Source organism: Mustela nigripes, chromosome 3 (genome assembly GCF_022355385.1).
Source record: "Mustela nigripes isolate SB6536 chromosome 3, MUSNIG.SB6536, whole genome shotgun sequence".
Classification (NCBI taxonomy): Eukaryota; Metazoa; Chordata; class Mammalia; order Carnivora; family Mustelidae; genus Mustela; species Mustela nigripes.
This window is the reverse complement of record NC_081559.1, coordinates 72,985,427-73,011,425: the sequence shown is the minus strand read 5'-3', so window position 1 is coordinate 73,011,425 and position 25,999 is coordinate 72,985,427. Positions and strand designations below refer to the sequence as shown.

General features: G+C 40.6%; 1 protein-coding gene across 12 annotated transcripts in view; it reads right to left on the bottom strand.

Annotated features, from left to right (window-relative positions):
* Window positions 1-2,650: 2,650 nt before the first annotated feature.
* Window positions 2,651-25,999, bottom strand: part of OSBPL6 (oxysterol binding protein like 6) — a 204,188-nt gene continuing 180,839 nt past the window's right edge. For all 12 annotated transcript variants that reach the window (XM_059394230.1, XM_059394235.1, XM_059394238.1 and 9 more), the window contains 10 exons: window positions 19,653-19,740; window positions 18,716-18,969; window positions 17,825-17,962; window positions 17,428-17,491; window positions 15,541-15,619; window positions 13,815-13,959; window positions 11,826-11,970; window positions 9,636-9,762; window positions 8,054-8,176; window positions 2,651-6,561 (listed from right to left, as the gene is read on the bottom strand). In XM_059394230.1, coding sequence (XP_059250213.1) covers window positions 6,453-6,561; window positions 8,054-8,176; window positions 9,636-9,762; window positions 11,826-11,970; window positions 13,815-13,959; window positions 15,541-15,619; window positions 17,428-17,491; window positions 17,825-17,962; window positions 18,716-18,969; window positions 19,653-19,740 — 1,272 coding nt within the window. In that variant the 3' untranslated portion in view covers window positions 2,651-6,452. The remainder of the gene's footprint in view (window positions 6,562-8,053; window positions 8,177-9,635; window positions 9,763-11,825; window positions 11,971-13,814; window positions 13,960-15,540; window positions 15,620-17,427; window positions 17,492-17,824; window positions 17,963-18,715; window positions 18,970-19,652; window positions 19,741-25,999) is intronic.

The window sequence follows — 25,999 nt, the reverse complement described above, 5'->3', positions numbered from 1 at the left end:
AAAAGCGTGCTTTGCCACAGAATTTCCCTGTGGGCTTCCACCAGCCAGGAGATCCTCCTGAGACCAATTTTAAAACTTCCCTTGGAGGCATGAACCAAATCTAAGAGGAAGGGGAAGGTGAGGCAGAAGAGGTTGGTCCATTGCTTTGAAGAGTAGAAGTTCTGTTTATCTGGGCAGGTTAGAATTTCTCCAGAACAGACTTTTATGGTCTCTGGTTAACACAGTCTCATCTTTCAGGCTTCAGAGTTCTGTCCTCCCTCCTCTTCATGTCCATATCACAGCACTGGCCTCAGGACAGAAGCCATCAAACTGACAAGAAGCCACGCATGGTGGGTGAGTCACAAGTCACCGAGCTCTAGTCAGTTTTTCTTCCTTGAAGCAGACTTTCTTGTTGACTCCTAAATGTCGCTATGAGACAACAACAACAAAAAAATCCTGAGATTGGAGCAGGAACCAGGAAGTGGTTTGTGGGGCTAGCCCATGCTCATGAAGGTTTCCCATCTGCCTCAAAATTTCTTAGGGGCCAAGGATGCTTGGTAAAATGCAGATTCTTGGTCCACACCCTAGATTTAGGGGCTCAGAATCTTCAGAGGGAAGCTCAGGAATTTGCCTTTAAATAAACATCCAAGGCAATAACTTGGCCCCTTGGGATCCACTCGCATGCCCCCACGGAGAATGACCCTTGGTCCATTTAGGGAGCCTACATTTTGTTCTCAGATTCCATTTCTCTTTTATTCATTCTTGGCTTTTTTCTTTATTAGCATTTAATGTCAATCATGCTGTATTTGACGGTCTCTGGAAAAGTTTTCTACTTTTGAGCAACAAGCTTTGCGGGGCAGGAAAGAAGGAATAAGCTCTCAACTTGCACAGAGGCCAATGCCAGGAAGCAACCTGGACTGCAGTTACTTCATTTCCATGAACTTTCTGGAAGTTAGGCTTACTTGATTTCCAGATGAGGAGTGAGTGCATTCGGAAAGATGGAAAGGCAGCCTTTTTGAGCCCCGGAGCCTTCAAATGTTTGTGACCCCAAAGTGGAGCTAGGTTGATAAAAAAAGAAAGCAGCAAAGCCTACTTCCTGTGTCATTTTTATCAAGACACCATCATTTCTAGAGCAGTCATTCTGGATTCTCAGCCTTTGTCAGTGATGCATTCCTTACAAGCAAGACGAAAACCCTTCCCAGGGTTTCCACAGCACTGCCAACAAGTTCATTGTTATCATTATTGTGGATTACCCCCCACTCCAAAGATGGAAATGAGTTCATTAACGGCCATTTTGATACGAAACATAGTTTACTGTCTTCTATTTAAAATTGAAAATTTCTACTTGGCCACCAGACCTAGAACTTAATGAGATCCTCTTATAATGTGTTAGTACTGATGGTGGAATACTGGGGTAGTGGCACAGGAGGTGTTTGGTAGCACATATCTACTCTAAGCACATGGTCTTCTAGAAAAGTCCCATATGCAATAAAGACAAGAAAATATGCAGAGTTTTAAGAAGTAATGAAAGCAGATCAATGACTGTCTTGCGGTGGCAGGTGGGGAAGGTCAGGGGAGGGAAGAGAAAGGGGGGAAATGTTTGGTGGTGATGGATTATGTTATTGTGATTGTCGTGATGGTGTCAAGAATGTATATATGTCAAAATGTATCAAATTACTCATTCATACATGTAAAGTTTTTGCCAGCTCTAGCTCAATAAGCTGGAAATGACTGAAAAAAGTTTCTAGCAACTACATCATTTCCTAAAGAAATAACTGGATGATGATAAATGGGGATGGGGAAGTTGGTGCCTACGATGAAAGAAGTTTAGCATTCTTCTGTTTAACAGTAGTAAATTGTTGCTTACCTTATTAACCTAAAGAAGAAACGGGTGGACTCAAAGAATTGTATCTTATTTTCTGAAAACTCAAGATTCTTTTAATCACCATTGCCCTAGTGTATATTTAGAAGGAAGCATAATGGGGAAAAATTGCAGAAAATAAGAAATTGTTGTTTTATGTTTTTTTTCCTACCAATCTGAAGAAACCAAGGAACGAATAATATGTAATTATGGGGCAATTTTAAATCCATGAACATTTATTAATGTTCCACGGAGGGTTAATGCAGAGGTTCCCTGCAACTGTGCATAAATTCTGCATATTTTTCCCATACTCAGTGACACAGTACAAAAGAATAGACATGTGTATCCCTGCCCCTCGCTATGTTAGGACCAGAGGCAGGAGAAAAAGGATGGTGGTTTTGGAAAACAAAAGGATGCATGTAACAGACAGGAAACTGGCCCGTGTAAGTTGCCTTAATCATGGGGCTTCACTAGCTCCAAATTTTGGCCATGCTGCTTCATCACAACGATTTTTAAAGAATTCTGTTTTTAGATCTCATTTTGAAAGAATTAAAGCTAACCCTCTTAAGCAGTTTACCATTTTCTCTAATAGCAAAGGTTGCAGTGAAGTTCTTACAATTCAGTCACATAGGTGCATTCTCACAGTCATGTATTAAAGCTAAACAGTCAGGCTTAATGGAAGATTCATGTAATGTATACTTTAAAGGTATCAATTTTATAAAAATCTAGAGGGCTTGATCATGTTTTGATAAGCAGTACTTCCAAATGATTGGGAAGCTTTTTGAAAACAAACAAACAAACAAACAAAACCCCAACAAGACCAAAACACTTTAATCTTAGCTCCAATTACATTTTTTTCATCTTTCCCCCCAAAAGAACATTTCTAGAGCACAAGATAGATTCATAATTGTTTAATTAGATACATTATATATATCCTGAACATAATGGCTCCCATAGAAAGAAACTAGTATTTTGTACACAAACTTTATTTACTGTGCCACATTCATAATATAATGACTTGAGCCAAGTGCAAACATTGATTACACCCCCTGGTGTGTGAGGAGCTCTGCTCCCCCAAACACTTCATTATCCAGGATGATAGGGAACAAGATTAGACAAGATGGAGAATTAACTTTTGTAATAACAAAATTATACATTAGATTATGATTATAAAGTCTTCTCCAGCCATAGCCGTAACCAGAACTAAGCAAACCACTGATCAGGTTCCTCTTTTAACCCCTGCCTTCCAAGTGCTCCTCCAGGCAGGGGCTAACACTATTGGTTAGTGGGATTGCTGAAAGGCACGGGGACCAGAACAATGAAGAGGAGCAAAAGGTTTGGAAAATCAACAACCTGGCATCCTCTGTATGGACGACCCCTTGGTTTCTCTTCCTTGGTAAATACATTTGGTAGTTTTTATGTCACATATAATTGATAGGCAATATTAAAAGGTATCTTAAATGAGGTTTGTTTTTACAACTGCCTGGAAATTATGGGCTACTTGTAAGTAACCCATGAAAAATAATGACTTAATTAAAAAAAAATAACAGCAAATTCTGAGAGTACATTTGCACCCTGGGTGGCAGCATATGGAAGCAAAATAATTGGTTTCTGGTCGGCCTCTATGAGTGCTGGTGTGTGCCATCGATCTGCTCGGTCTAGCCATATCCACAGGGCCATCATCACTTATTACTGCTTTCCTTAATGACCAGCTCAGAAAGATGAAGGAGCTGATGAATAAATCACAGGGGAGGTATAAAGATATATTAAGTCTTGCTCTGGTTTAGATTGTTCTGGGGAAAAACAAATAAGAAATGTACCCTTGAAACAAAGAGGCTTATATAAAATTCTAAGAAATAAGTCAGGTTTTATCGGGAATGATCTAACATTTATTCTGTTTGCTGTTTAAACTAGTCTCAAAAGCCCCCAAATTATGTGGATGAAAATCCCAAACAGAGAAAGTCTGACAATTCTAAAACCGTGATATCAATCAAAAGTTAAAAAAAGGGGGGGGGGTAGGGCAGGGAGTGGGTGGGGAGGAATGGGACCATTACATGGGCATGAAGACTTAATAGGGAGAATTGTGAATCAGGTATTATAGGAATATTACTTAAAACCTAATTGATCACTTGAATTGGGAATCTAATCAGGATGTCTGGATCTCAAAATAGATTCTAAATCTGGAATATTATAAAATGTGGTGCTTTTCATTAACGTGGCATTCTTCCCATTCTCATCTTGAAATCCCAATCAGAGTTTCAGGTTAGCTTTGACCAACATTTACCTACTTGATTAGTCGCTTGAACTTGGCTAATGAAGGTCCTTTCTAGTCGTTACTCTTTTTCTCAATTTCAGCCTAAATACCAGGTATGGTAGTTGCTTCCCTGATGGGCCCTGGGCCCTCTTCCAGCTGTCTGATAACACTCACAGTCACCTAATGCCTCACCTTCCTACTTCTTTACTCGCAGTACCTTTGCTTTGCAGAATTCTCTTCTTATTTTTAGGCTACATATTTTGAGACTGTTGAGGGAAGTGCTATTAAGTATAGACCAGAACCCCTTTAAATAGTATTTAAAGCTTTACCAACTGTGGGAGAACAGACTTCTACGGGGAAGAATTAGAATTTAGAACTAGACTTAGAATTTCTAATTAAAATTAAAGGCATGTATCTCAGGATGCAGATAAAAAGACGTCACGATGAATGCACAGAAAAAAAATCAATAACAAGGGAATAATTTTACTACCTTGGGGCAAGCCACCTATAGATTTAATATGGGAATTAAAGGCATTGAGAATTCTAGGGAGGGTGTTGCTCCAGTGGAATGCTTAGATCTGGCGATGGATTAGGGCATTTACTATTGAAAAGGAAATTTCACTTTAAACCCTACAGCACACATAATGTAGGGACTCCATACAAGGTGGGGAGAGTGGATGGGGGCGGGATGAGCTTCAGAACTAAAACACTGCTCCACCTAGTGGAAACTCCGGAGTTTTCCCTTCCGCTCTCAGCAGTGGTTAGGGTTTCAGAGTGGGTTAGTCATTCATTAGGAATGCTTTGCTGAGGAGAAAGAACACTAAAATCAACACCTCATAACCAAATGTAAAATGTCAATAACCTTGTTATCAGAATTTAAAATAGCACTTAAAACCTGATGGTAAGATTCCAAGAATAAAGCATATGTAATTTTATAATTCTCTAGGAAAAACTCAGAAGAGTTTTTTTTTTTTTTTTTTAACATACAGGCATTTATATAGTCATCTACGTGCAGAAACTCAGGAACACTGATGCAAGTTTCTTACAAAAGCCTCTGTATATTGGAAGAAAAAACAAATCCTGAAGTATGCAAAGCATTTTTCTGCCCTTCCCCTCCCCCCACCCCACCGCCCCGGCTTTTGTTGGGATGGATAAATTCCTTAGCTTATTTTATTATCTCTGCCAATAGCAAGGCAAATGCCTAACAGGTCGTTACGTATCATACAGAATCACTTGATGGGAATATAAAATATGGTTTTGCATAGAACTCATTTAAACAATGCAAATAAGCTACCAGTACTCCCGCTTCTGCTCCCAGTGGGTTTCCGCGAGTGCCCACGGCTTGGGCCCAGGACGAGATGCAGGTTAGGTTGTGTTCTGCTCAAAAATAGCTCCGTTTGCAGTGACTCCTAAGCCCACGCAGAAATCCCACAGGCTTTCTGTTACTTCCTTCTACGGTTTTAATACTGATGCCAAGTGTTCAAATCAAATACAGATATTGCCAAAGAATAGGGCACACTGTGAGATTAGGTGGAAGAGGGTTTATTATCTGGTCGCAGGACAGGAACTTGACGAGCAATGTGAATACAGAGATCTACTGAGCACACCTTTTCCTTCTTGCCCTTCAGACAGATGATACAGGAACTAACATATCAAAGAAAAGCATGTGTAGTTTACTTTTTGAAAATCCACTTACATTAGTCTCTTACTTGTTCTGATCCCAGAAAGTGAATCACGCCATGATTCCAAAGAGCCGTCCCTCACATTAACCTATGAGCACACATTTAAAAAATGATTTATTGTACATCTTTGCATTTCTTAAGGCATGAACAATGGCGTACAGATGGAACAGGGTCTGAGGAGTATCACATCTTTTTTGACAAGGTCAGCACAAGTACACCACATCCAACAGACACACTCGAAGTCTGAGCTGACCGACTGCCGTGGCCCAGGAGCTTCTATGATGCGGGTATGGTACTTCCACACAAAGCCCGAACGCGTGGTTTACATGTCGTGTTGCTTTAAGCTCTCTGGATCAGCTTTAAGCACCAGTTACAGTTTGTTTTCTTTACAAACACTTCAGACTTTGGATTTTGTATTCTGCTCCTTTTATTCAGCTTCTCAAGGAGGGCGTGGATGTTTTTTAAGGGATATGGTTGCAGCAAAACAGAAAGGATCCAAAAGTGGTTAGGGGCCTCGTCTAATGCACTTCTGAAAGTCCATTATAAAGATGAATAGAAAAGCAAACGGTCGGTTTTCAGTCGACCCAGAAACCACGCGGAGCTCTAGGAAACATAATTGTGCATAGTTATTTATTCATTCAGAGCGTGATATGTTGGCTAGCTCTACATTCCCCATTTACCAAAGAACAGGGCTGTCTACTTTGCTAAACCCAGGGTCCTTCCGCAGCTCCCAGTAGGTATCATTAGAAACCCAGGCTTCTCTTTGATTGGCATCAATAACTTTTCTGTGGAAATACAAAAATCAACATTAGACACAAATCACATCAAGATGGCCTGGTCATTGGACCCTCTCCCGTAGATAGGATGTGTATGGAAAAGGGGTACTCCATAATCCAGTTAGTGTCCTATCTGTTTATTGATGACTTGACTATTTTTTTTTAAAGATTTTATTTATTTATCAGAGAGAGAGAGAGAGAGAGAGGGAGCAAGCATATGAGCAGGGGGAGCGGCAGGCAGAGGAAGAGAGAGAAGCAGGCTCCCTGCTGAGCAGGGAGCCGGGCATTGAGCTCAATCCCAGTACCCTGGGATCATGACCTGAGACAAAGGCAGACACTTAACTGACTGAGCCACACAGGTGTCCCTGTCTTTACTATTTTTGACCAAAAAGAAACTCCGTTTTGTTTGTGTTATTTGTTTGAAATAGGATGGGGTCATGGGGAGAGGGACAAAGGGCACAAATAAATCACTTCTAGGCAAGGCTAGAGAGTGAACTTCCCCCCACCCCCGAAATCAGGTACAGAATGCCTACGTGGCACAGTCATTGACTCTTGATTTCAGCTCAGGTCATGATCTCAGGTTGTGAGATCGAATCCCGCATTGGGCTCCAAGCTCAGTGCGGAGGCTGCTCTGGATTCTCTTTCTCTCTACCTATGCTCCTCCCCTGATATGCTCTCCCTCTCTCAAATAAATCTCCCCAAAAAAGATAAATAAAATAAAAAAGTAAGTAAATAAATAAAAAAGAAAGAAAGAAAAAGCACGAACAAGTTCTATACTAAGAGCTTCAGGCCCCAGACCCACAAGAATACTGCTTCGCTTGCAGGGAACAGTAGTGCTTGAGCCCCGCATGGTCCACAACCAGAGTGCACTTTCAACATCAAAAGGGCAAGGCTGCATTCCTCCCCAAGACAGTCATGAGAGGGCAATTCTAAAGGATAGGAGGTTATTCTGGGCTGATATGTCCTGGCTCTGGAGGGTAACAGATGGATTTGGAAAACACAGCTTCATCTGTGTGATTTATATATAATCCTTCAAATAATCCTGTAATAATCACCCATGACAATACCACAGAAGGACCAAATCTGAACGACATAAGCCCCGTACGACAGAAATAAAATCAGACACTAATGAAGCCAGGATGACCTTGTGGGCAGTGGGTGTCCCCCTGTGGCCTTGAGCTGAGGGGTGGAAACAAGTTTCCACCATTCTCAATGCTGTAGCTGAAGTAGAGAGAGCATTGTGGGCAAGGCCCTCACCCTTCCTGCTGTCCATGAAAAGAAAAGAGCCGTGGAAGAGAACTGACTTGTATGTTTACAGACTGTTCACAAGTGCAAGATCTAGTCCAATACCTCCACTACCAAAACCAAAGTTACCCTAATCAGTTTAATTTTAAGCTGCTCGCATACTAAACTATGCCTCATTTTCTCTTTTCACCTGGGGTTTCTCATGGCTGGTGGCCATCATTTGCAAAACATGAGCTTGTTATGGGCATGAACTTACTTAAAAAATTTTGGTATGTGTTCAAGGTTGTTTTCTTCCATGTAGCGCCTTCGAGATCTCTGGAGTTCCTCCACTCTCTGCTTCTCTGCTGCTGCAGCTTCTAAATTTCCTTCTTCCAAAAACCTAAGCAGAACACAGTTATCCCTCTAATATGTTATCCTCTCTGCTGAGAAAAAAAAATAATCCCGTCTTGTATAAAATTACCTTCTAGTTGCTGAGACAATAACATGCTGAAGAGTCATACTCTGATAATGTCGCCTTGCCCCTCCCCCAGGCCATGCTACCTCTGTCTGCCTGCCCACCAGTCACACACCTGCTGTATACGTCAACTGAAATATTGTGTTACAGCAGTGCAAACATAGGGGTGGAAGGGGACGAGTTTGGCTTTGGAGACTCTCCTGTGCTCTCTTGGGTTCTCTAACTTGAGATTTTCTGGATAATGGGAGAGCCCGGGCTCCGGACAATATGAAGTACAGGGCTGGGCTCCTTTTTTCATATTACCTGAAAAACACTTGGTCAAGGCCAGAGGAGGGAGGATGGTAGTTAGCTGTTCTCCACCTATTTTTAGAAGAGCCCGAGAGGGAAGGAGTTTCCCTGTTTTACTTTTTGTCACCCGTTTTACTGGAGAGAGTAAAACGGGTGACAAAAAGAGAATCTAACACTGGGGGACATTACAAAAGCCCACAAAAAGGAGACGAATCATAAATGAAATTCGGGAAGGGAATATTGGAATGGAATCGAGAAAGAAAAGGCAGAACCGGTAGTGTTTTGTAAAACCTACATTTAAATTTCAAAATGAGAGCAAAGAAGAGGGATTCAATGGAATGTCAGACAATGAGACCTCCCCTTCCAGGGGCAGGGGGTGGGGGTGGGGCATGGTGTAAGAGGACTGAAGAGTAAGACATTTAACCCTCGAACATCTTGGCACAAAACACACACAGCCACAGATACACTGGACGCAGAAAATTATCTTGGGGGAAATTTGTGTGACATACAGAATTTCTGGAAAAGGTATAATTAACTCTGTGGGTATGAACAACATGCACATAGAACTATTTAACAAAAACTAAGAATCAGAAGGTATTAAAGGGACTGCATTCTGAGTCCGTCTCACATCCCGTGGGATCAAAAGCAAGCTGGACAAACTCCAGACTTTGACTCGGAGCACTTCTAGATGCTCCCGTAACTCATCATCATCTTCTTTATCAGGTTAAAAGCTAGTCCACGTGACAGAGTAGGAGAAGTACAGAGGGGAAAACCCTGGGGGAGGTTTTAGGGGAGCAAGCTCATGAATTTGCACACCGCCCATTGAGTCTGGGGCAGGGCGGCAAGAACCTTTCGTTAAGAACTGTGTTATCTTCTATGGGAAACTGTGTTGAGCTAAGTGTCGGTCACGATCACCCGCGAAGACCTTCTTAGCTAGGGTGGAAGGCTCAGATAGTGTGGAGTGACTAAGGGAATGAGGGAATTCAGGAATGACTCCATGAATACATAAATGAGGGGGGCGAAAATAAGCTTCGATGGCATCGAGAGCGCCACACCATCATCTAGCGTCCGTTTCAAACACGGTTGTCCTACTCACCTCTGATCTGGCCGGAACCGGGCGTCTGTCGGCGGAAGGAGATCTTTCAGGACAGGATCTAGCTCATTGAGCTCGATAGCAAACCTCGTGAAGCCATAGTAGAGCTCATAGTTGGTTGGCATGGAACCTGAAATGCCAATAAACCACCGTGAGTGGCAGAGAGGTTTAAGGAAGCCTGCAGAGGCTGACTTAACCCAGGCGCTTAATTAACATCCACATGAGTAACTAAATTTGTAGTTCTAAAAATCAGATTAAGATTTTCCTTAAGCCAATTAAATTGGCTGTGTTTTCCTAGCTAAGGAAACTTGGTGTTAGTTATTAGAACTGGTAGATTCATATATTTAATAAAATCCAGTCTTTATTTTTACATTTTTTATATTTTTTTAAAGATTTTATTTATTTGAGAAAGAGAGAGAGAGAGAGCTTGAGAAGGCGGATGGTCAAAGGGAGAAACAGACTCCCTGTCAGGCAGGGAGCCCGATGTGGGACTCAATCTCAGGACTCCAAGATCATGACCCGAGCCAAAGGTAGTCCCCCAACCAACTGAGCCACCCAGGCACCCCTAAAATCCAGCCTTTAAAATAAAACTTTGTACATAGAGTACTCTTTACTGGGTAAACAATGCCATCATTTTTCTCTCAAATGTTCAAATGGGTAACTAAATCCCAGGGTGATGAACTAGGAACATTAAGATTTCACCAGAAACACAGTTTACTTCCTTTTAGAAACAGAAAAAAATGCAGATCTAAATTAATATGAATTGGCACTCTTTAATGAAACTCAAAGGAGGATCTCTGTATACTTTGCTTGTTGGTGTATTCCAAGCTCTTACAGAGTAAAGCTTGATGCATAGTCACTACTCAAAAAATAGCTGCTGAATGAACTAACCACTCCACTAGCAGGAAATTGAAATACTTATTGAGGTCTCTTAGAAAACCAACTAATTTTAAAGTTAGGACTTAACTGACAAAATTGCAATGAAAATAAATATCATGCGGACACTTGTTGTATTTATCCTTAATATTCAATTATTGCTAGTGTATTACCAGGACTCTCAATTATCTTTTATTAAATGTCAACATGTTGCAGCTTTTTGCTGCCCAAGTAAGACGATCACTTATTCTGGTTAAGTTATTGACTTTGTGGATTAGAGATGTTTGTAGGCTATCCCCTTGTTCTATTAGAACAGAGAATAAATGAGTAAGGATTTAAGTTTGAATAGTTCAAGTGTGTGAACTCTTTAATAAACAAACCTCACTTTTAAAGATTTTTATTTATTTATTTGAGAGAGATTTATTGAGAGAGATCACAAGCAGGCAGAGAGAGAGGAGGAAGCAGGCTCCCTGCTGAGCAGAGAGCCCGATGTGGGGCTCGATCCCAGGACTCCGAGTTCATGACCTGAGCCAAAGGCAGCGGCTCAACCCGCTGAGCCACCCAGGCGCCCCAACAAACCTCACTTTTGAATGTAGGCATTACATTTAGAATCGCTTTACATGAAGCCTCGTCTCTGATCACATGTCAGAGATTTGGCCTCAATTTCATAATTCCTAATTATCAAAAGTTGGGATTTACCTCATTTGAATGTTAAGTGTAAAATATATGCTTACCTTAAGCATCTATGATTTTAAATTTTTTTTTTTTTAAGATTTTATTTATTTATTTGACAGAGAGAGATCACAAGTAGGCAGAGAGGCAGGCAGAGAGAGAGAGGAGGAAGCAGGCTCCCTGCTGAGCAGAGAGCCCGATGCGGGACTCGATCCCAGGACCCTGAGATCATGACCTGAGCCGAAGGCAGCGGCTTAACCCACTGAGCCACCCAGGCACCCAGCATCTATGATTTTAATCTCACAATGAAAGAAGCCTATGTTGGGACGCCTGGGTGGCTCAGTTCGTTAAGCAGCAGCTGCCTTTGGCTCAGGTCATGATCCCAGCATCCTGGGATGGAGTCCCACATTGTGCTCCTTGCTTGGCAGGGAGCCTGCTTCTCCCTCTGCCTCTGCCTCCCATTCTGTCTGCCTGTGCTCACACTCTGTCTCTCTCTCTCTCTCTCTCTCTGACAAATAAATAAATAAAATCTTTAAAAAGAAAAAAAAAGAAAGACGCCTATGTTGAACCGCCCGAGATGTGACATTGCTTTCCTTCTGTCACTCAAGTTGCCCTCCGAACACAAGACACTCCTGCCCATCTCACCTGGTCTCCAGATGCACTTTGCAGAGGGGGCCACGCCGCAGTAGAGCCCTTCATGCCACTTCCCAAAAAGCCGGTGCACCACCTTCCCCTCCTGATCCATCACGACCCCCTGGACCTCATTCACATTAGAATTCCAATAATTCACCTGGAAAAACCAAACCCCAGTGGAAACATCCAATTTCTTTCAAAACACCAATCCCTATAATTTCCATACGGAAAACATTCTTAACTTCGAAGTTGCTCATTCAAACCACTTCCAGAAAGGGATCATCTCTACTCTATGCTAGGGCAGAGAAGGCTCAGCTTCTCTCCTAATAACCTAGTATTAATTTATCAGTTGGTAATTTCCTCCATAGATGCCCCTGTCTCAAATTTTCCCTTTGTTCATGGATGTTAATGAGTTTCAACGGGCCATGCTGTACAAGTCACTTGGGAAGTAATTTTTATAGAGTCTGTAAACAGCTAAATTTCATGAGGAAAACCCTGCTTGGCCTTCTTCTGGCCATGCTTCTTCCTAGGAGATGAGAAGTCTGGGCAGTCATCCATCTGGATCCCATGGCCCCTTTCTCAGTTAGGCCCCAGAATTCTTCTTCCAACCACTCTAAGCTTCTTCCACAGCCCACACTGGCCTTTTCTTTGGATTCCTCCATCTAAAGGGCAGACTATCCACCACCAAGGTATGAATGAGGCCTGAGGGGCAGCCAAGGGTGGCCGTTTGAGCTTGGATAGAGCTTGGATGTGGAGCTGGACTGCCTTCGATCGGGTGGGTGAGGCCCCCTGTGGAGCAGGACAGAGGCTGCCACAGGCTGGGAGAGCGCGGGAAGACCATGTGTCAGGGCTGGCTCTCCTGCGCTGCCAGGTTTCCAGCTCAGAGTTCTAAAGTGCCCAACCTAGCCTCGTGGACTTTGTTACAAAAGTTGTATTTGTCAAGGTGAAAGAACAGAACATAAGTTATGTGAGAGACGGTAGGTCTGGTCTACAAATTTTAAATATTTACACATATGGAATAGGGCCTCCATCTGTACTTTGGCCCTGAGCTTTGCAAATATTAGGGACAGGCCTAAATTGAGAAGCTTCTCGTGGTCTGCAAAACTAAATGCACACATTGACTGTCATCACCCAATCAGAGCAAGTAATGATCCTGTCCTTTCAGTTCTGAGCCACCTAATGAGTCCAAAAGGAGAAAAAAAGGAAAATGGGGGAAACATCTTGAGTAAGAATAAAGATCTTCAATTAAAACTAACATGACCTTCCAGTACGGCTTCAAAGGATTTCACTAAGAAGACAACATTTTGAGTTTTAAGACTTCAATATGCTACTTGTTTTTGCCACAGTAGAACAAGATCAGAGTAGAATAGATTAAAAGGGCTGGTAGGGTTTCTGTACCATGAATTCGGGAACACACCTATCCATGAGGGTGAGACTGTGTGTTCCACTTGAGACCAGAGTGACTGAGGAAAATGCTGTTGTGTAGGCATTCTACCTCAGGAGTCTTTTCTTGTTAATCAAGGTGACGCTTTTTCTTGGACCATCATAGTGGCAGAGTTGGATAAGCTTATAGTGACTGGAAGTTATTCACATGCACCCTCAGAAAATGACAAATGCATTATAATTAGCTCCCTAAAATAAGATCACTTGACTCTGTTGCAATCAAGCAGGAACAGAAATAGAAACCAGAAGACTTGCTACAGGCAAGAAGTGTTTTCTGGAATTTTACTTAATGAATACTGACTGGCTGCTTAAAAAGAAAATTCTTTAGAAAGAAGAGTAGTTCTTCTGTTTTGAGATGGTGCCTTTTTTGACCTCCACGTGTGTGGAAGTCTGCACGCCTTGAGTAACTCCATCAGTTGGTTCTGCTTTCTTTTATCTAACATGTCCTTAAGGAACAATGATATGGGGCAGTCTCACTTGCTGTTGTTTACGGTAACTTATATTTCTCCTTTACAAAGCATTTTATACTCTTTTCTTCTTTACTGTTGGAAGATTTACCTTGACAAATGTGAGTTTGCAAATGCAAACACTGCTTTTGGTATTTCTAATAGTTACTTCTCCATAATGCTCTATCCACCTCCTCCCACTGAGAATGTTGTGTATGCACGTGGTGACTTTATTCCATACATAGCAATCTCCATACCTAGTGAAGAATACAATGTTGGTTAAAAACAATGAAGGTCACAAATATATAGTACTGTTTCTACAGCTGAGAATATCTTTGGCCAAAGCTTCCTTTCCCTCTAATTTCTCTGTTGAAGGTTTCTATGTAGTTAAGGACATTTGTAATAGGACTCATTCCTTTAAGGAACACTTCAGTGCTTTCTATAGTCCAGGTGTTAAAGCTACTAAGTTGAATAGGACCTGTCTCTTGCACTCTTGGAGCCAACAGTACAAGAGGAGTAGACAGATGTGACAAAAAGTACTTATAATAAAATGTGATGAGAAGTGTCATGAGAACACAGAAGGGGAGTCCTTAGATCTGCCTGGAACGTGGGGTGAGTATCAAGGAAGACTTCCTGGAGAAGGCTGGAATCCGTCTAAACTTGGAGGATAGGTAGGAGGGCACTGTAGGCCAGGAAAAAGGCACTGACAAGGCCATATAGGCCAGAATACTATGATGTATCTGGAGGCCTGCCAGTGGCATACGTGAGCGGGTGTGGGGGTGGCAAGTCTGGGAAGGTGATAAGGCAGAGCAGGGAAGGCCTTAACAATGCACCGGTGAGTCTGGATTCAGTGGGCCATCGTGGAAGGATTTGAGGGAACAGATAGGCATGATAGGATGTATCTTTAAGAAAGATTACCCTGAAAATGGACATTGTTTCATACTCCGAATTAAGACCAAAGATGTGAATAATTCTTGGAGAAAAGACTGGTGATCATAGACAGTGCATGTCTAATGCAAATTCTGGGTTACAGAAGGTTATAGAGTTTCTGCCAAGGAATGAGGTGACATAGCTTCAGATCACCTTGAAGTTTGCACATGATCTATATTTTCAAATAAAATGTTATTTCAAAATAAAATAGAACACTTCTAAGTTTCTAAAAAAAATTTATGAATTGCTATGATGTAGTCTCACTACGCAGCTGGGAAAACTCTCTTCTCATGAGTCTGCAAATATTTAAAGTCTATTTTGTGGTCCTGGGGTTCCTCTCTCCCCCTACCTTCCTTCATATTCAATCCACCAGCAAATTCTGTCACTGAGTAAACAAAAAGAAAAACCAAACAACATTAACCAACTGAAGAAAGAAAAAAAAACAACCAAGTCTTTGGCTTCAATGAAAACTTCAATTAATTTTAAAAATTCACAGGCTACATCCTTTAGAAAAATACCATGAAAGGATTCCATCACTCTTCTTTAATAAACTAACTTACACTGGGTCTAAGATGAATTCAAAAGTGAAAATATATATTGTATAGAACAAAAGTTCTAAAAAAGAGAAACTTCCTATAAAATGCAAACTAATAAGGTATCTGGGTCAGGTAAGGTAGCTGGTTTTGACTTGATGAACAGAGAATGTAAAGAGAGAAGCAGGGAGCTTTGATACATATGCCAAGTACTCATTTGCTTTCATGGGGGTCTATTCTCCAAACTTTGGAGAAGTTAACAGAAGCTTTAGGCATGCATGTAAATGGATCACTGGCACCTTCTAGAGTTTCAAAGGCCCATATCTGACTTAGAAAAGCATGTAAGACACCAAAAGGAAGATGAAAGAAACCTACTTTGGAAGCATGACATTCAGTGTTCCAACAGGCAGGATTTCCATGGACTTCCCCCAGAACTTGTTTTTCCATCTGATATCTAAACAACATAGGCAGAGGAGAAGAAACAGATATTCCGTATCTAATCATTCAGTCTATAAAAACTAACATCTATTTTACACTCTATATTTCACAAAGAACTTTCACAATCAACAACTGATTCTATATTGTTGATTTAAGAGTTCACGTACCTGGGGATGGCCCAAGGTGAAAAAATTAACTATGAACCAAAAAAATCTACTGTCTGTTTTTCTGGAACATATGTTCCATATTTGTTTCAACAAATAAAACTGGGAAAAGCTCAGAACAGTATGTGTGCATGGGAATTCACAATACACGTATATACACAGACTCTACTGTGCTTTAATGTCTACATAAATGTTGTTTTAACTAAATGGTGGAAATAGTTAACATATATGTTAAAAATAAGACGTGTATTAAAAATAATTGCAGTATGGCAATACCATTGATTTATATACATGTTGATTTGAAAAGTTATAAGATTTGGGAAAACAGGAAAAAACAAAATCTCTAAATATGGAAAGGTAAGCAAAATTTATGAGAAAGTGAAATTAGCGAATATGTTCCTACACTGGTTGTTAAGATATGGCCCAGGGCTCAGCGGTTTATCTCACATGATGGCTTTATGTTTTATTTGGGGGCACTCAGGTTTGCCTGTGCACTTGTAATAACCACTTGGCTCTATTTTGATGAACTAAGTAAGGGAGCTTAGTGCTGTCTCCACAAAATTTATGTCTCTTTGTTATGACCAAGAAATGATGTATTATTGTATTTTACAATGAAATACAGTTACAGTGCTCTGTCATATTGTGTGTTTTTAGATTGAGAAGGGGCAGATGAGAAGAGACATTCTGTGAGCAATGAACCCCCTTCCAAACACAAAAGAACAATTTACACTTAATGATTAAACATACATATACAGTAGACCATTGAGCAACATGCATTTGAACTGAGTGGGTTCACTCACCAGCAGGTATTTTTTTGATAAACACAGTATAGTACTATAAATGAATTTTCTCTTCCTTATGATTTACTTAATAACATTTCTTTCTTCTAGCTTACTTTACTGTAAGAATATAGTATATAATATATATAACATATAAAATACACGTTCCTGACCATTTATACTTTATGGGTAAGGTTTCTGGTCAATGGTAAGCTATCACTAGTTAAGTTTTGGGGGAGTCAAAAGTAGCACATTGAATTTTAGACTGTGTGGGGGTCAGCCCCCTAACCCCAGCTTTGTTCAAGTCTCACCTGTATATATTTTTCTTTCTAAATGGATTTTGAAACTTGTAATTTTATGTGAGTTTTTAACATTCTGACTATACAATGGGCACTGTACAAGTAGAGACTTCAATCCAAATCCCTGAACCTTGGTGAGTTAAAGACCACAAAATCAGCATAATGTTTACATATCTAAATAGGTCATGACCACAGATGATGAGCCACAGAATCTTCTTTCACAATGAAGCTCTCCTTGCACACCCTCAAGAAGCAATAAGGCAGCAGACAGAACCTCTATGTTATAGATGCAGACAGTAAGGCATAATGAGGTTGAGTGATAGCCCTGAGTTGGCAGTCAGCACTGAGCTCTACTGCCCCTAGGGCTTTGTTTCCTAGATATACAACCTCATCTCCTAGATGACACAGTTTCATATTTCAATCAAGAAATCTAATTTCTCAAACTGAATTCCATACTAATTACTAACATTCTCTGAGTCCCAAAGGTAGAAATCTAACCTGAGCATAATGTACCTTTCAGAAACTAGAAACTGTTTCAAAGGCTCACCGAGTGGATCTTGAAGTTACAATTGAAATACAAACCTTGCCAAAACACAAAATTCTTGGATTCACAGTGACAGGCAGAAATGGGTGGATGATGGCTAACCTGGTAATAAAAAACAAAAGAGAGGGCAATGATATCAGTGTTAAAACTTCCATAAATGATCGTTTTTTTCCCAACATATATTGGCCACCCCCAAATAACAACAATCAACTCATCCATCTCTATTATTGAATTATTCTCAGAACATGTAAGTAAATTACTTTCACTTTCACACTTCATGTTTAAACCCAGAGAACTTATATACACGGACAGAGTTTTCTGTTAACTAATATCATAGCTCACTTCAAACCATGGTTGATCAAAAAGCTGTTTCATCATCAACCGGTCCTCCTACAGTTTCTGCATAGAAACCTCACTGAGTCCAATGGGACTTACCTGTTCTGAGAAAAATCGGAATCCCTTGTCCTCTCGAATGCATTCGTAAGTCTCCCCAAGGACAGGATTGAATGGCTTACTTCCTGCTCTGAAATAGGTGGAGCAATATCCTGAAACTGCAAATGCAGCAATAAGAACCTGTTAAAACATTTAAGAAAGGAAAATAATATAGGAGAGACTATTTCCAGGTCTGTTTGTCCCTTATTCCTCTAGATTTTACACACCCCTGTCCGTGGGTGCTGATCTGATGGCATCTGCATTTTCCATTATCTGCACAGACTCTTCATAAACTCATGGGTAAAAAAAAATGAGGGAAGAGGATGTGAAAGTCCTTGCATCTGAGGCCACTTATTCTTCATTCAGCTGTCACCCAGCTTCCTGAGTATCACAGTGTTCAGAGGTTCTGAAACCCAGTTTATAGGTTATGTCCTTCATACAACTTAGCGCCATGGGTAGGAGGCCTGTGGCTGCTGGTGCTTTTGGAAGGGCAGTCAAGCCTTCCACAGTCGGGTGCAGCAGAGGCCATGGCAAAGCACAAACAGGAGTTTCCTTTCTCTGACCCAAGTTCTTGAACACATGGGCTCTCTTGGCCTCCAGGAGAAGCTGCTAGAGCAAGGCTAGGCATGCCTTAAACCTGGAAGGAGTGTGATACTTTTACATCCTAATTTCAGAAACACTCGTGACCAAAGATAAGTCACAAAGCATATATCCTCTGTAGAAGTATCTGGAACTTTCGGGCCCTGCCCAGTTTGTGCAAATGAACTGTCTCCTCCTTCACCTATGCAGTGAGAATGTTATGCAGAAACCAAATATGCCATCGTAACGAATTCTGCCTTAGTCCACGCCTAGGGTTGACAGCTCCCTGAGAGGCACTGCTACGTTATGTATTACCATGCGCTCGTAGGGGTCGTCCGTTTCGGAAGCCTTGTCCAGAAGCTCACTGTACTCGATTTCCTCACAGAGATGCTGCAGGGTGTTGAGTGGCTCATTTAGTTCCACAGGCATCGAGACTTTAGACAAGTCTTTACCAATGTTGTTCCTCAAAATATTCCACAGGTTAATGTTACTGGTGTCGGGACAGGGAGCTGGCAGGCATGTTCGACGTCCATTTCGGAAGGCTCCTCCTGTAAGCTCCCCATTTAAGACTGGAAGAGAGAAGACAAGAAGCATGATAAAAGATACTTTGCTTTTTTGATTTCATAGCATGAAGGAAGGAAATAACTCTTTCAAGTACTTCTGAATGTGATACATTTCTTAAGCCTCCACTAGACTCTCTCAAGAGTGAATGAAATTATTTCAACACAGAGTTGCTAATAAATGCACAAAAAATCAACATACAAGTTTTTTTTAATAAGGTGTTAAATATGCTCAAATATTATTCCAGAAAAGTCAATTTTTTCATAATTTATTTACTATTAGCAGTTTTTTAAAATTTAATTTTATCTTTTTTTTTCAGTGTTTCAAGATTTATTATTTATGCACCACACCCAGTGCTCCATAAAATCCGTGCCTTCCTTAATGCCCACCACCAGGCTCACCCTCCCCCCCAAAACCCTCAGAAAAGCCAAATTTTAAAGAATTATATACATTTAGTAAGAGAGACTCAAACTTTTGGTTTTGGCAAGAAGTAAAAGCTTTTCATTTAAGCTTCTACCTAATGGATTTTTCAACCATTTACCTTAACAGATTATATACATATAAAATGTAGTGAAGATCAGCTTGCTGCAAAGGGAAAAATCAGTGAGGGAGAAAAAGGTTTTTTGCTGAATCACCAGCATTCTAACTTGGAAAGAAGACAGAACAAGCTGGGAGCTGAAAGGATGCATACTTTGCCGAGAAATGTTGTCTGCAACACTGGTATTGTCTTCGGATATATTATCGCTCACATCACTGATGTAAGACTCATCATCTGAAGCCTGAAAAAGGGAAGAACACAGAAAGGATCAGAATCCTTGTTCAGTCTTGAAAAGTTAGAAAACCAAATGATTAAAAGCAAAATGTTGCCCAAATAAGCAAAAGGTCGCAGGGGAAATGTACTTGGCATATGTACAAGGAACACTTGAGAAAGACTGAGCCATGAGCCAGAATGTAGCATGGCTTGAAAGCAGCCTTCGTCTCTGAGTAGCCCCTGCCTTAGTTGGGGTGGGGGCCTGGGGGAGGCCAGTAGTCAAAATATGTCAGCAAGAATGTTCAAAAAAGGAGGCCTTATATTCCCGCTAGGGAATCAGGAGGGACTGCCCAGAGGAAATAAAATTGGCACTGGGTGTTGGAGAGGTTTTTAGAAGGAAAAGAAGCACAGGAAGAAAGGAGAGTGTACAAAGGTGTGGAGAAACATGAGAGGAACGTTCCATTCCAGGAAGGCTCAGAAGTTGAGTGGCTGTGACAGAGGGTGAGGTGACCAGGAAGAGGGTCAGACTGTGAAGGTCTTTTCATGTCAACATAACAGGCTCCCATATAATCCCACCAGTTATTAAATGCAAGGGGATGACAGTCATATTTTTTTCAAGACAGAATTCCTCTTTTTATTTTTTAAATTTATTTTTTATTATTACCATATTTAGTTTTCAGGAAGATGCCTGGCGGCTTTTCTTTGGGAGCTCAGATGATAGGCTACTACATGGATGTGCGTAGGGAATACTGACGGGTTAAGATGGCCACAACAGGGGCGCCTGGGTGGCACAGTGGGTTAAAGCCTCTGCCTTCGGCCCAGGTCATGATTCCAGGGTCCTGGGATCGAGCCCCACATTGGGCTCTCTGCTCAGCAGGGAGCCTGCTTCCTCCTCTCTCTCTCTGCCTGCCTCTCTGCCTACTTGTGATCTCTGGCTGTGAAATAAATAAATAAAATCTTTAAAAAAAAAAAAAAAAGATGGCCACAACAAGGGTCAGGAAGCAAAGCTGCTTTGAGAGCCACATTTGAAGATAATGGACAAAATTTGGCAGATTATTTGGGGGTGAGGGAAGAAGATCCCAGGACGAGAGAAATCAAGAATGAAACTACTCTCTCCAAGAGAACAACATGGAACGAAAATGAGAGCAAAATTTGCATGAAAATGAAATTAAGGGGTAACCTCTGTACTAAGGGGAGTTAGAAATAGATGAGACAAGAAAACAGAGCACAGTAGAGCCACTCAGAGAAATGGAAACCAACCTCTCTACTCTAGGCAAGAAAGCTGCTGACACTTATTTACTTTCTTCAAAGTGGAAATAATGTTACATTTTCCCCTGTACATATAATAAAACATTTTTACTGTAAAAAAAATAAGAAATTATATGAGGGTAAACAGATTATAGAAAATTTAACCATAATTCTATCATCTAACAGAAACCACCTCTAACATTTGGTGGATATTACCGCCAATGTCAAAATGCCTATGCAAACACACTGGTCTATCTATATTTAGATACTGAACAAGGGGGTCAGTTTACATCTTGCTTTATAGTGTTCTCAATATATTTCCATGATCATAAATACAGCTCTCACCTTCATTTGGAATGGCAACGTAATTCATTATACAGGTACAACACGAGGCATTTAGCCAGCATTTAAATGGTTTCCAACTTTTTATTATTATTGATAATACTGGGATGCACGTCCTTGTAAATATATTACTGTGAATCTGTCTGGCAATTTCATTAATATTTATTCCTAGAAGTGAAATGGCTGGATCAAATGGGCCACATTTAGGCTATAGGCCCAGGTTGCCAAATTGTCCTCAAAGAGGATAGTAATTTGTTCTCACCAGCACCATGTGAGAACATCCATCTCTCCACCCACTTAAACACTATGTATTATCAATCCTTTTTCAGTATCTATTTACCTAACATACATAAGAGATCTCTTTAAAAGTTTGCATTTCATCTTAGGTAAATTTGTTTTCTTTCTTTTTTTCAGTTCATCATCTAGGTTGCATTTGGCTATTCTGCAATTTATTTTTTAATGCTGTTTATGCCTTTTTTTTTCTTTTTGCCATGTGAGAGTTTTAAGTTTGTAGGTAATAAACACAATCAGTCCTTGCCTTTAAGGTTTCTGGATTTATTGTTGATGTTTTGAAAGTTAAAGTTGAGAAGAATTCCTATATTTAGGGAGAATAGTGATGGAGTTATTGCATACATAAGTAAATAATGGAGGTTTTGCTTTGCAGCCTGAGCAAGTCTATAAAGATGGCAAATTGGGAATAAAGTTTTTTTCTGATTCATGTTTTCCCTCTGCAACTGCTTCCCAGTTCCTACTGACTACAAAAGAGCCAATGGTGAAATCATCAGGCACATGGAAGCCACCGTCTTAAACTTGATAGGGAAAAAAAAAAAAAAAAAGTAAATCAAACTCTTCTGCATGGTTTCTCTTAAAAAAGCTAATCATACCCAATTATGTTAGAGGAAACAAATGCCTGTTCAAACAAAATTCATGTTGCATGCCTGTGCACTGGTTTTAACATTTATTAAGAAAACATTCATGTTTACCCTACAAAAAGCTATAAATAGCCTCTTCCTCTTAAATTTCTAATCTATTAGAAATATATATGTATTATAATATATGATAAAAATGTACTATATGATAAAAATTGTCCAATACCCATTTCATTCTAGAATGGATCATGCAGAATGTAAAACAATTCCCCAATGACAGTGGGCCCTGAGTCAGATCTATATTGACGTATGTGTGAGCAATAGCTAAGGCTTGGCTGTCTAGCTGTGGTCCATGCACATTATCCTGTATATAAAGTTAAAGCTCTGCAGTATTATAATAAAACAGTTAATATATATTCATTCCCCAACCCCTGCCCCGCCCCAGTCAGGAAGTCCTGGGGACAAATATTTCTCCTGAAGAGCTTAGGCATTCAAAAGAGTTCAGGGAATTTTTTTTTTCTTTTTTTCCTAAATGCAACCAGGCATGCAGCCTTGTGGAAACAAGTTAATAGCAGAGGAAAGGAAATAGACCATTCTGGAAGCAAACCCAGCATTTTTTAAAGGAAGCAGAATATTCATTAAGAGAAGCGCATGGGTAGATATCACATAAAGAGGATTTTTCTCTCACTCGTGGAAAGTGTTAATGTAAGATAGCCCAGATGTTTCTCAGATTAACCATGTGTTAAAGTGCTATAAGCATTCCTTCATTCAGTTAGCAAATATTTGGCCTCTGGAAGGATCCAGAAGAATAGAAATTGCAAGAGGCTGCAGCTGGGAGCAGACATCAGATTATAAGGGTCTTTGCATGATGGCTAAGATAGTTATCTTAAGGACCCTGGGGAAACATGATCAGATTGGTACTTCAGAGAGATGAATCAGGCTGACCAGTGGAAAATTGATTAGAGGGGCAAGAAGGGAGGCAGGGAGACCAGTAATGGGAACTGGTCAGGTAATCCGGGGGGCAGATGATGGAGGACTGAGGTGGAGTAGTGCCAGGGAAGCTGGAGGAAGATGTATGGATTTCATAGTTTTTAGGTGAGTCATTACAGAACTTAATGAGTGAATCAGTGTGGGTGGTGGGTCCTAGTAAGGCAGGTGCAGGGGAAGGCTAACAGCCAGGCATTTGATGTAAACACCTGGGCAAAGAGCAGTCAGGCATGCAACATGAGAAGTATGGGTAGGCTTCTCTTCACTTGGGTGTGTGTGTGTGGGGGGGGTGCGTAGGCGCTTTGGTGATTAATCCATTTTGGGACATGCTGAATGAGAGGTTCTGTGGAGCTCCCAGGGGGCAATGTCTCCCAGGCGGCTCGTTATGTGGGACCTGAGCTGACTCTTGCTCTCTCTTCAGACCTGTTCTCTCTTTGAGCTTTAGATCTGAATACCCAAATACTGGCCAGATAACTCTGCTGAGAGGTCTGATCAACTCACAATACCTCCAGGTGAACACCTCCAACCCCCTGTCCTTCCCTCTGCTAGCAGGATCACTCCTCCACCAGAGCTGGTGCCAACATGCTGCCTGGACTTGAGGAATAACCCACTTAAGTCCCTTTCATTTCAATATCATCAGTGTCTGGTACAAGTGGCACCTGGCCCCTAGACAGTGTGCCACCAAGAACTTAAAAATAGGGGAATTTGGTGGCTTTCAGAGAGACAGCCATAAAGTCATCATCTGATGGGGTCAGAGCTCCAGAAACATGAAGCCAAATTTGACTGGAACCTGACTGAGAAGGACGAAGGACTGGTCAGCAATGGGAGGTCAGAGAAAGGAGAGTCAGAAAAGAATATGCTGGTAGCATGCCTTCAGCATGGTGGTCCCTGTGAGTACGACTGGCTCCCGGACACAAAGAGCCTGTCCACGTGGCACAGTATCCCTACAATGGAGATGAGAGCGGAGCTATGACATCCTGGCCCTCCTAGCCTTTAGTTCACTCAAGTCACTGTTCCTGCTCCCATTCCTTGCTCACCAAGCAACTGACTAGAGCTAGACTTTCCATGCAGGTGGGCCCTAGAGAAAGAGCTATGAATCAGCAAGCATAATTATTTTGCCCATCTGATAGCATCTGACCAATTACCATTATGAATAATTAAACTAGTACTCTGGCTTGTAACCGGGAGTCTCTGAATCGGCAAACAGGACTAGGGATCGGAGAGGCAGGTGCATGGCTTGGTGTAGTAACAGATTTAGTATCTCATACAAGAATATTATTTCGCCTCTCCCCCATTATAAAAGTGGTATGTGTTCATTATTTCTTTCTCCTCTCCACTTATTTTTGTTTCTAAAATCACTCATAATTTCAAACATCCAAAAACAATTACAACTAATTGTCAGGATGCTTCCTTCCAATCTACTTTCTATGCATATGGAAATAACATTCAGCAACTATTTCATTTCCTTTTTGTAAAAATGCAGTACTGATCTGCAACCTCAAATGACAAAATTTTTAATCAACTGTGTTGGAAAGAGTTTTGGCTGGTTCTTCCATGCTGAACGAAAGAAAGAAAGAAACAAAGGGAGGGAGGAAGGAAGGAAGAAAGAAAGCAGAAAATTCAAAGGATGCTTGACTGAATTTCTAAATTGCAGTGAAAGAATCCATTTCTGCAACCTGATCAAGGAAGATTCCCTGCTCCCAAGACCTAGCCAAGACTTATGAGCATGAAGAACATCTAAAAAGTCTTTATGGGTAAAAGATTCCAATTATATTATAAAATATATATACTATATATATTATAAAAATATATATATTATAAAATATATAAATAAGTTGGAGATATAAGGTACAGCATGGTAACTAGAATTAATAATACCGTATTGCATATTTGAAAGTTGCCATGCATATTAGAAAGTTGCCATGAGAGTAGATCTTAAAAGAGAGTAGATCTTAAAAGTTCTTATTATAGCAAAAAAAAATTCTGTAATTATGTATGGTGACAAATGTTAATTAGGCTTTAGGGGTGACCAATTAAAAATATATACAAATATAAATTCTTATGTCATATACCTGAAACTAAAATAATGTTGTATGTAAATTATAACTCAATAAAAGACAACAAAAAAGTTTTTATGGTAGCCAGTGGTAACCCCCAAAAACCTTAATCACCCAACCATATATTCTAGACATCATCTTTCTAAAGGAGCTCAAATTCTTGTCTCTGGTAAAGATGCTTGTGTATGTGTGTGTGTGCACACGTACATGCGCATATATCCGTGCACTCACACACACATGCACACACATGGTGATTTTAAAATTCTTTCATCCTTTCTTTCTACATTTAACCAGTCTCCTCTGCCATCAACTATTTGGTTATCCTGAAATACAAATCGTACAACAGCATCCAAATGAATGCTAGATCCTTTCCTTTAATTCATCAAATTTATTAAGTAATAAGTTGACTCCCAGAAGTGTTCAGCGCTCAATAAACGGGATATGTAACTACCAATGAAGTTATCAATGTAGTTTGCAATGTTTTTGGCTTTCCTACAATTTGAGAACCTTACTGTGATGTTTAAAAAAAAAAAAAAACAAAGAAAAGAAAAAGGAAAAGCAAAAAAAATGTCCCCACAGCCTTACTTTCTTTCTTTTTTTTTTTTTAAAGATTTTATTTATTTATCAGAGAGAGAGGGGAGAGAGAGTGAGCACAGGCAGACAGAATGGCAGGCAGAGGCAGAGGGAGAAGCAGGCTCCCCGCTGAGCAAGGAGCCCGACGTGGGACTCGATCCCAGGACGCTGGGATCATGACCTGAGCCGAAGGCAGCTGCCTAACCAACTG